The sequence below is a fragment of the Microcaecilia unicolor genome, chromosome 4, assembly GCF_901765095.1.
Source record: "Microcaecilia unicolor chromosome 4, aMicUni1.1, whole genome shotgun sequence".
Taxonomy (NCBI): domain Eukaryota; kingdom Metazoa; phylum Chordata; class Amphibia; order Gymnophiona; family Siphonopidae; genus Microcaecilia; species Microcaecilia unicolor.
In genome coordinates, this window is record NC_044034.1 from 83,104,989 (window position 1) to 83,117,017 (window position 12,029).

General features: G+C 41.0%; 1 protein-coding gene across 1 annotated transcript in view; it reads right to left on the bottom strand.

Moving 5' to 3' along the window:
- Window positions 1–1,580: 1,580 nt before the first annotated feature.
- The window catches only part of SOHLH2 (spermatogenesis and oogenesis specific basic helix-loop-helix 2), a 76,685-nt gene continuing 66,236 nt past the window's right edge, over window positions 1,581–12,029 (bottom strand). The window contains exons 9-10 of the mRNA XM_030199394.1: window positions 8,751–8,888; window positions 1,581–2,068 (exon numbers count right to left, since the gene is read on the bottom strand). Coding sequence (XP_030055254.1) covers window positions 8,783–8,888 — 106 coding nt within the window. The 3' untranslated portion in view covers window positions 1,581–2,068; window positions 8,751–8,782. The remainder of the gene's footprint in view (window positions 2,069–8,750; window positions 8,889–12,029) is intronic.

Below are 12,029 nucleotides of genomic sequence, written 5' to 3' on the forward strand. Positions count from 1 at the left end.
ATATTTTTCTGTTTTCTACTGTGGAGGGCGTTCCTGGCAGTGATCAGCAGCATGGCCACATTGGCAAGTGCTGCCTGTGACTACCACACGAGTAGCAAGTGAACCCTCACCGCTAGGTCAATGGGTGGTGGTAAGGGCTCAGGAAATAAATAGCCATGCGTTACCTTTGATTTTACCGTATGACCATTTACTGCCCCCATTAAAAAAAAAGCCCTTCTCTTCTCAGTCCCAGCGCATGCCAACTTCACACGTCCACACTACTGAAGGACACTTTTTACTGCAGCTGAACTATGAACTATGTGTAATAGTTGCAATTAATTTCGTTTAACAAAAATTTAGATCAAAGGGTTAGCAACAGTTTTTGGCTTCACATCAAGAAACTGGTAATAACAATAATAATAATAAACAGCGTTGTTTCATATTTCACCACCACACAGTAGAATCTTCCAAGAAACTACATAACAATAATTACGGGGCCCTTTCACTAAGCTGCACCAATAAAATGGCCTTAGTGGGTCCTAACGTGGGACTTTCCTACATGCTAAGCCCATTTCTAGCATAGCCGTAAAATAGAAAAATACCTATCTGTTGAATTTTTGGCCATGTGCTAATGCATTAGCACACTGCCATTTAAAAAAAAGTTCACACAGAATCACTGACCGCCTCCTATTTAGGAGGCGATAAGGGCACTCGCATTATGGATGCTCTAACCAGTTAGTGTATCGGTAATGTCAGTGTGCTAGCTGAATAGCACTTCTGTGTCCATTCTCTAGCCCTGACAAGCCCCCTTCCCCCCAAAATTGAAAAGATAAAACACTGTGCGCTTAGGCATGCAAATGGAAAAAACTAAACACAAAGGGAGGTCTTTTACAAAGCGGTGCTAAGCTCAACGAGGGCTTACCGCTCACTAATCTGGAACTATCGCTGGCCCAATGAGGCTGCCAGCGGTAGTTCCCGCTGGAGTGTGCGCCATTTCTGGCACTCTGGAGATTTATTTTTGTCTTGCATGGCACTAACCTAGTGGTAATCAGGCATCGCCACATGCTGCCCGGTTACCGCTGGTTTACCACGGAAGCCCTTACCGCCACCTCAATGGGTGGTGGTAAGTGCTCCCCGCCGCATGGCCATGCTGGGGCTTTTACCCGCTGTGGTAAAAAGGGCCCTTGCGCATGGGAAAAACAGCCCCACTGCTACCACAGGGCCCTTTTTCCCGCAGCTTAGTAAAAGGATCCCAGAACACTTCAGCACATCCTATATCAGGCCATTTTTCTTAGGTTAATAAGCGCACATTAGTGTTAAACGCAGCCTAATAAAAGGGCCTCTAAATAAATGAAAACAAATAAAACTTCATATACAATTAAACACAATAGCAAAAACAACAACCAGTCCCAAAGAAAGCACATTAAAACCCCAACATAAAACAAAATATCTGCTAAATGCCTGGGTAAACTGCACATCTTTAGAACATGACAGAAGACCACAGGATCGTCTTAGAGGAGGAATTTAGGCATCATGTATTGAGTGCCATTGTTGTGTCATTTGCATCCCTCAATAAAATCATGCCGGGGGGGGGGGGGGCAACAGCAAGGAGTTCTCTCCAATCCCGACAGCCATAATGGTTTCCCCTCCTTAATGACTGAGCTTCTTGCATCCTGCCTGCCACAAAATATTAGCCCAAGTTTTGAAAATAGACTAAATGGAATTATTTTTTTAAGCAGTATCAACTTATTTACAGGGAACCAAATGATCAGACTGGAAAACAATTCTTTTCTCATTTATACTGGAATTTCTTAAATATTCTGAAAATCAAGAATGTCAGGGTGGTATATCCTTGCGACTGTCAGCAATACTGTGGCATAAAGGCTATTCTTCAGAAAAGTGAGAGCCAGTTCAAAAAAGTAAAATTTTACATGATTCTTTTAAGTATGTTCCCTGGTTGCTGTCTGCAGGTAGATGCCTACAATCACTTCATGGACTGCAAGCCCTTGCTGCCTAACCATTCAGCAGTCGCTGCTGTAGTGCACAGTCTGTCCTGTGGCAGAAGAGTCTGATATCGCCAATGGTGTGTCTGCAGTGAAAGGGTAACATTTGGAATTATTAGTTTCTAGCACTGACATGCTCAAGAAAAAAAAATCAACAATGTAAAACATTATCAGCTCTTACACAATGGGAAAACAAGTAAACCCTTTCTAATCACTTAAAAGTATTGCTCTACCAGGATAAAATATTTGGGGCCCTGTTTATTAAGGTGCGTTAGTGTTTTTAGCGCGCCTACACTTAGCGTGCATGCTAACCATGTAGGTGTGTACATAGTTAATGCGCATTAAAAACGTTAACACGCCTATAATGATGCTTAGTAAACAGGGCCCTTTAACTATAAAAAGCAATACAATACAATACACTTTTTAGTCTTATAATTTACCTGAAAAATAGGACTATAAAGCAAAGTTGTTTGCCTGTAGCAATCATTCAATGGAGTCTTTTCTTGAAGCCAAATTTTAAGACACCTCAATAGACAGAGACAGATTCAGGGAACTGAATCCTACCTATTCAACATCCAGTCAGTGCAAGTTAGAAATAGCATGCTGAGATCCAACAGGGTTCTAGGATTCTGCATAATTAGTTAAGGAACACTCTCACTGATGAGCAACTCTGAGTTTTAGAAGTCTTTACATTTGTCTTTTAGATTGTAAGCTCTTCGAGCAGGGACTGTCCTTCCATGTTAAATTGTACAGCGCTGCGTAACCCTAGTAGCGCTTTAGAAATGTTAAGTAGTAGTAGTAGTAGTACTAGAAGAATCAGATGATGTACATACAGGTGTTCTGTCGCCCAATGTAGGAGGAAATCATCTGAGGCTAGTTTGTTGTATGATCCTGTGTTCAAACCGAACTGAGGAACATTCATGATTAGAGGAGATACAAACAAACCTACTGTGGGTATCTGAGGTTATATTAAGTTTTGCATAAACCGTTGACACTTATCCTCCCGATAGGCAGATTATTGGGAATGGACATTGAAATGCTGGCTATGTCTGTCTGGATTTTGTCAAAATTTCATTCCACAGTTTGGTGTGTGGGGGAGGGGGGATTGGGCAGCTGGCTGTGACCTTTAGGCTCTCTACTTTCTGAAGCAAGAGCAAAGTCCCTGTTGCACCACAAAGGTGTTTTTCTTTCCTCAGTGCCCCACTCAAACACCTGCTTCATGAAGTGAAGTGTGGCTAAGAAAAGGCTGCAAGTATCGAACAGTGGTCTTTGATCTAATCCAATCCTACAGTTTCTTGACCTCTTCTCCTATCTCCCTTGCAGGCCCTGTTAGTGAGTTTTCCCTGCACTTTTGCTCCAGTTCAGAAGCTCATTTCCATAGAAATTCTTGATGTAGTCTTGAAAACATCATAGGTTAACCTGACCATACATGGTCCATACTCCTTACCCTCATCCACTAGTGAGCTACGGTCAACATGTTTCTCTCCTGAAGGAAGCTTACTGGCAGGCCTACCTTATCCAAAATGTTTCACAAGTACTGATATATAACATCAAGCCCTAAAAAATTTAACATTTAAAATATATATATTTGTTTTAAATTTTTGTAAGACCAAAAGTTGTACACTTGAGAAACTTGCACCTCTATTTTTACTTTTGTTCTATTTTAATGAAGAACTTGCTTATTTAAAATCCACATACATATACTCTCAAATTCTATAAACTTAACAGCAAGCGGGGGGATACATGTAGGCAGATCATAGGAGGAGGCACAGATACATCTCCAATTTTGAATGTAGAATACTATAAGTTACCATGTTGCATGCGGTACAGGCATGCCCATTTACGTCTGCCATTCACATTTAAGTGTTGACATGCCAATTCATGTTTCTGCTAGAAATGTATGACATCTTGGTGCACAGATACTATTACAGAATTGGTGCTTAGTGAGCAGCATTGGCATGCCTAACCGGAGCTGCCAAGTTACAGAACTGCCATATTGTGCACTGACTTCATCCCTATTGCCTTTGATTTAACTGCTCATCAATTTCTGTTACTCTGATTGTGCACTCTTGATGTAACCAGCACCATTCTTGAATGATTTTCCTCCTTTTCAAAGTCCAAATCTCTTCTTAGATTAGATTTTATTATTTATAATCCACCCTTATCCAGAGTGAGGTACAAAATACACTCATAAAACCCACATAAAAAGAAAAGAAAACAAACTACATTAAAAAAAAAATAATCCAACAAAAAAAATCCAAGGTCAGCAAGTTAAAAGCAAAATCCAAAACTGCCAGCAAGCTATTTACACAGTAGAAGCAAAAAAAAGCCAGACACATCAGGTGACACTTTAACTTATGCTTAAATGTCAGCAAATGTTTTTCATGTTTCAGTCCAGCCGGCAAATGATTCCATTCAAATTATAGGAAGTGTTTGTTTGCAGTTATTGCTATTAGACGTGGTGCTACCAGTTATTAAGTTTAGCGGACAGTTGCTTTTTCCCATAGGTAACATGGTGTTGAATTATTTTATTCCTAATATAAATGAGGTAATTAATTAAAAACTGTGTTGTGTTTACTCAGATTCCCTTTGTTTAATATTACATTTTGTTTAAAGATCAGAAGCCATTCAGTGTGATACAAATGCAATAATAGGGGAAATCAGGAAGTGGTGAATTCTTTCACATTATTGTAATTCTCTTTTGGCTAGATTCAACCCATCTACTATGAAGAGACTCCAAATTAATATAAAATACAACTGTCAGGTTTTCATGCAATTCAGGTTACACACTGGCTTCCAGTTTTCTCTAGAATACAATTTAAGAGTCTTCTCACATGTGGAAGGACATTTTTGAAAGTACATCCAAGCTAAAAAAAAAAAACAAAAAAAACATCCATCTCACAGTCATTTTCAAACAGGAAAAAACATCAGGATTTTCTGTTCAAAAATAGTGAGGACGTTCTTGCGCTAAAAACATCCAAAATGAGCAGCCATTTTTCAAAATATAAACACCAAAAAAAGCAATATTTGAGCGTAAAATGGATTTTATGAAATTAGGTCTGGTGTAAAAGCATGCGTATTGGCCTGAATATACTTTTACTATAGGAGTTGCCAGAATGTACGGTTGCATTCTGGAAACGCATATGCACCTTGGTTCTAAAATATGATTATCTATACATGTACTTGCACAATCTATGCACTAAAACTTATAGTTACTCTTTAGCAGACGTGGAGGGGCATAATCGAACGCCTAAGTTTTCCTGAGGGCGTCCTTGCAGGACGTCCCGGCGAAGGGACGGGGAAACTCGTATTATCGAAACAAGATGGGCGGCCATCTTTCATTTCGATAATACGATCGGGGACCCCCCAAATCTCAACATTTAGGCCGACCTTAGAGATGGTCGTCCCCGATTTTCGGCGATAATGGAAACAGAAGACGCCCATCTCAGAAACAACCAAATCCAAGCCATTTGGTCGTGGGAGGAGCCAGCATTCATAGTGCACTGGTCCCTCTCAAATGCCAGGACACCAACCGGGCACCCTAGGGGGCACTGCAGTGGACTTCAGAAAATGTTCCCAGGTGCGTTGCTCCCTTACCTTGTGTGCTGAGCCCCCCAACCCCCCCCCCAAAAAAAAAACTGTACACCACTACCATAGCCCTTAGGGATGAAGGAGGGCACCTAGATGTGGGTATAGTGGGTTTGTGGTGGGTTTTGGAGGGTTCATATTTACCACCACAATTTTAACAGGTAGGGGGGATGGGCCTGGGTCCGCCTGGCTGAAGTGCACTGCAGTACCCACTAAAACTGCTCCAGGGACCTGCATACTGCTGTCATGGAGCTGGGTATGATATTTGAGGCTGGCATAGAGGCTGGAAAAAATATTTAAAACTTTTTTTTTAGGGTGGGAGGGGGTTAGTGACCACTCGGGGAGTAGGGGAAGGTCATCTCCGACTCCCTCCGGTGGTCATCTGTTCATTTAGGGCACATTTTTGCGCCTTTGTCGTAAAAAAAAAAAGACCAAGTAAAGTCGGCCAAGTGTTCGTCAGGGACGCCCTTCTTTTTCCATTATCAGCCAAGGACGCCCATGTGTTAAGCACGCCCCAGTCCCGCCTTCGCTATGCTTCCGACACGCCCCCAGGAACTTTGGTCATCCCCGTGACGGAAAGCAGTTGAGGATGTCCAAAATCGGCTTTCGATTATGCTGATTTGGGTGACCCTGGGAGGACGCCCATCTCCCGATCTGTGTCGAAAGATGGGCGCCCTTCTCTTTCGAAAATAAGCCTGATAATGTCTATGTCTTTCAAGCCAGTGCCACTGCTGCTCGATTTACATTGCTATTTTACATAGATGCATAGGCACTTGTGTATTTTAGGGCAAAAATAGGCACCTTCCTGCCCTTTCAAACCAAGGTACCCTGTCATAAAATTACTTCATATTAGTTTATTTCATGCTATAGGGTAATTGATAGCTTTGACACAGACAAAAACTTGAAGAGATGCTGTGTACAGCAAGCAATGGGACATGCATTGGTCAGTCTGCAATACAGAAATAAGGCTTGAGGTGGGATGATATCTAAGAAATAAGACTTGAAAAACAAGCTATAACATATCTGTTAAGAACCGTAGAGGCTTCTGCTGATGTAAGGTAGTAACAACACGAGGGAAAAATGGATATGGTTGGCATGGAAGATGAAGAAAACGTGAAAAAGTTCTTTGTTGAAATGGCATCTACTTACATAGAAGGGTCAGCTTCCGGATAGATGTAAACAGGCTGGGTAGCACTCACACAACTGAAGCCCAGGGATGTTGGGAGTTTTACAGGCAGGTTTGTAAATGAATAGTTTACCATATTTTCAGAAGCAAAGGAACGTTAATAAAAGATGTAGGGCAATTTAAGAATTCCATCACTTTAGAAAATTGCAATCAATAAATGTAAAATGTTTTTTTTGCACAATGGTTGTGGAAAAGAGGCACACATCTAAAGCTGTTACTTTTTATCATTACAGAAAGTACGACAAAAACCAGTGTAAGTTCTAACAGGTTACAATTACAGCATTCAAGATCACTCCCAGCCAGCCTTGCATTATAGTCCTAGTTTGAAACTGCATGTCTGAAAATGTAAAATATCCTTTCATACACAGTTACATCTAGAGATATCCTGTACTCACTGAAGCATGCCACTTAGTCAATTTAATGTAAAGACTCCTGATACAATGATGTAAACCAGTATTTCCCAAAATGTATGCTCCGGTAGAAGCTACAGCTGCCACTAATGAAAAAAGCTGGGGCAGAGCAGGCCAGAACCACTACTGGTTGCAGCAAAGTGGCATCTTTCCCTCCTCTCATGCCCTGTGGCTTGTCTCATGTAATGCCTGAGTGCTACCTCTAGCGCCCAACCTGGGGGTTAACCCTGTGGCCACCTGGAGGGTCCTACCTAGAACTGCCTAGGCCTGCCTACACCACTGACATACCCTCCACCCGCCTGCTGGGTCCCGCTTGCCTCTGGGCAAGTCTCCTACCAGCAAATTATTTCCCCAGTGGTTTCTAGGGCACTGGGGCCACAATCCTAGGAGTCCAACAGTTCCCAGAAAACATTGACAGACTGAGAACACAAACTGCCAGGATTCGTAGTCAGTCTAGGACAACAGAGCTAACAAAACTAATAGGTTTATTATAAAAAAAAAAAATAGAACAGTGAACGGTAAAAGCTGTAAATTGCAAACAGCAACAGGTAAAATAGCAAGAATTCCATATTAAAGCTAATTAAACACTTTTTTACTACCTAAGTAGTACCTGGGGAGATCAGGAAAAGCAACTGCTCACAGGATTTGAACAGGGTCTCAATGCAGAGGTTACCCCCTCCACACTCCCACTCTGGGACTGGAGAATTCCAGCACCTTCTGGGCTAGATCTTGGACTTCAGGGCCAATCAGGGTACAGAGAATTAGCCCTAAGGGTGTTTAACCAATGGCATTATTGCAGGTTACTCTTCCCTTCAGGGTTTTCCTCTTTTCTTTGGGGAAGGTAAGGTAAAAGGATAACAGATCTCTACTACAGGTATAGAGCAGAGGACAGACACCACCTGCTGTCCAAACAGGGAAAATACTATGAAAGGGAAAAAGTGTGGTAAGGCAACATTACAAATCACAAGCATGAAAGTCCTGTTTCGCCACAGCTTGTACAATCTCCTTCAGATGGCAGGTGGATTAGGTAAGCAATGTTCACTTGCTGCCTCTCTTCCCCCCTGTGGTTTCCCTGTGCAGTTGGAACCACAAGTAACCTGTTGTCTCACCAAGACATTCAGGGGAGCAGTGCTGTTTGCAAAGCAATGGCACACCCCAACATGAGGGAAAGACACACCTTCACATGTAACATGTAAGGATGCACATAACTGTATAAATTTCAGTGAAATGCTTATCAATTTAAATGAGAAAGCTGAAAGCAGCTGCATCAATCCCACCCAACATGATGTGCCTGCTATAAGCAAGCACTGAAGTGAGCAGTGGCAGGACTCACTCTCTACAGCTTCACAGCAAATACTAATAGCTCAATGGGCTAACTAGTAAAAATGTACTTACCTTTTAACTTTTTACATCCCTGCTAGTGTTGTTTGATTATCTACATAGCCACCTGCCTGATTTTCATTCTCAGCTATTGCCACAAAAATACGTTTTGCTATAAACACTAACAGATGTGTAAAGCTGGCCGTGCGCAACTACTAAACATGTTTTCATGCAGACATGACATACTGCTGTTTAAATATTTACCAATGTTGGAACCTGCTGCTATCCATGTTTCTTTATAAACAATCATCATCGGGGCTAGATGGCTGCTTGTTCATGTATTTATCAGTCCACAATCTTGTCCTCTTCCATGGTGACAGAGATTTTACCAGTGAGCTTTTTCTACATAGATAGGAAATAAAACAGTTTTTCTGCATATAATGCCTCTTACACGCGGAACAGGGCTTCTAAAATTGTGCAGATGAGTAAACATGTAAAAGTAAGCAATGCCCTTAGACATATGGGTCAGGCTTCAGTAATTGGTGCAAATAAACAGATGCCGGGAAAAATCCACACTCAGTGCTATTCTGTAAAGAGCGCTCCAGGCTGAGTGCTCTTTATAAGATCGTGCTGAGTGTGGATTCCCGCACCCAAAGTTGGGCACAAGGGTTTACACCAACTGAAACCTGGTGTAAATCCTGGCACGCAACTTGGGTGCGCATCCTCCAAATTTAGTAACACTGCACATAACCATTTGGGATGCCCCTGACCCACCTGTACCCCTCTGATGGGCATGCCTTCTTTTGGGTTGTGTGCAAGAGGATTTAGGTGCAGTTGTTTATAGAATAGTGCATAGGCAGCTGAGTGTGCAACTCCAAATTACTGCCAAGTAACATTAATAATTATTAGCAGCCAATTATTGATTAATGGCTCTGTTTTTTTTTTATTATTTGAATATTTTCAAAATCTTACTTACATCAGAATGCAGGAAGAAAAACCAAGTCCACATTAATGGGGTGAAAGAAAATAAAATAAAGGAAAATAATATCAGCAGAAATCTGCACTAAACATTACACATCTGCATCTAATCAAATTTAGACCCTTTATAAACTAATCAACCTATTTAGGTACATGTATTAAACAAATAATCATTTAGGGGCCCTTTTACTAAGCCGTGTAGGCACCTACGCACGTTCAGTGTGCAGCAATTCAGAACTACCGCCCAGCTACTGCGTGGCCCAGGCGGTAATTTCATTTTTTACACATATCCAGTACATGCACTGGAAAATATATTTTATTTTCCAGTGTGTGGCACTAAACATACAGTAATCAGCATTAAACGTGCGCTGATGATTACTGTCCGGTTAACGCATGAGACCTTACAGCTAAGTAAATGGGTGGGTGGCAGTAAGGTCTCAGGCCCAAAATGGAAAGCCAATTTTCATTTTGCCGCACGTCCATTTTTGCCCCCCCCCCCCCCAAAAGGCCTTTTTTGCAGGTGTGCTGAAAATTGACCTGCGCGCATCCAATACATATGTCTACACCAGCGCAGGCCACTTTTTGGCCCACCTTAGTAAAAGGACCCCTTAGCTTCTCTATCTAACAAAAAAACGTTCTAATTTGAATCATGAAATTTTACAAAGCACTTGAAAACTTTAGAATAAAGCTTAGACCAACTGCAAGTACTCGTGGCTTCATTTGTAAGAAAAGCTTTCTACAAAACTGTGTGGCTCTAGCCACATCTGGAAAAATCTTATCTTTCCTCTACAAAATAGGTAGTCTCCAAGGGCCCTATTTACTAAACTGTGCTGTAGGTGCACTAGCATTTTTAGCATGCGCTAAATATTAGCGCGTGCTAACGGTAGAGACACCCATATATTCCTATGTGTGTCTCTAGCATTAGCACACGCTAATTTTTATGGTACGCTAAAAACACTAGCACACTTTATTAAATGGGGCCCTTAAATTGCAAAGTCTCTAAAATTTAGTTAGATTGAAAGATTCAAATGGACCGAGTATATCGGTCCCACCCTCATTCTGAGTAGCCTGTGCAACATTTTTTGGCAAATAATAAGTGACAACATAAATACTTCCTTCAGATATTGCCTAAACAGTAGCTCCACTGACAGTAAGAACATACAGGGAAATTCAAAATTCAGAAGTTCTTTTTATTCACTTGATTTTCCATGGTTTCTAATTGCCTTTGTAGTACCAGGCTATCCTTAATCCCTGAAATCCTAACCACTTGCAAAGTGCTATACTTAGTCTCTATGGAATTCAAATGTTCTTCCATTTTAGCTGACTTGCCAATTAACACCAATAATTAATTGTTAGCAGTCAATTGTTAATGGCTGATTAATTTAGTTGTGTGTGCAACTCAGGATTGTGTCCCAATTTGAGCAACCTTTATAGAATCTGGGGGATGCTGTTCACTGGGAGCAGAGATGGAGTTTATGTTTATTAAATTTTGATTAATCACAAAATCTGGGACATGCCAAGTCTAAGCGATTTACAAACATGAGCTAGTGTCAGAAGTCAACAGCAAGGAAAAAAATTCCCAATAATAATTGACAGGAAAGAACACATTTATACAAGATACTAATCAAGGACGTAATAATAAAAATACATAAAATTTTTAAAAGACAGAAAAAACATAGGCATAGTCGTGTGCTTGTGTCTGCTGCTCTGATTGAATTAATCAGTGCTATACTGTATTAAAAGCAAATGAAGAAAAATATGCATTTTCAAATCATTCTTATACAAAGTTTCTGAGTGAAATCCCAGAGGGAAACCATTCCACAGAAAAGGTGCCAGGAAAAAGAATGCACTTTTACAGGTTAACTCCCAGTAAGTCTGAGCAGAAGGAAGAACCAGATGATGATTATTAAAAGAGCTAAGCATACGGGAGGGGACATATGGTATGGTTAATTTGGATAAGTAATTTCATAAAAGAGAATAAGTGCACATATTAACAGCCATCTCAAAACAGGTGTGAATTTGCATGCTACTGGGGCTGCTCCTGAGTGCTTATTTTTTTAAAGACACCTAGGTGGCAATGTTATCTTTATAAAATACAAATGTCACAAGCCAAATCCCATCCAGTGAAAAAGTCCATCATCGCCAAAAATCACAGTCATACAACTCCTCTTCAAAAATAAATCAAAAATATATTATGGACCACCAGCAGACAGGACAGCAACAAGTCTAGATAGTGAATTTAAATGTTGCCAAGCACTCTCAGTTAGGTCCCAAATAATTAAGGGGCCCTTTTACTAAGCTGTGTTAGGCACTAACACGCACCTAACACAGCTTAAAATGGTGTACCGCAAGACACGTTCAGGCATCCTACAGTAACTATCAAACATGCACGCGCTAAAAAAATGTTTTTTGGGAGGGATGTGTCAGGGGCGGAGAGTGGGCATTCCAGCGCTAAACAGTTAGTGCATCTACATTAGTACGTGCTAGCTGGTTAGCACAGGAATACTGCATTAGCCCTTACAGTGCTCATGTGGTAATTTTTTTTTTAATTGCTGCCTGCTAATG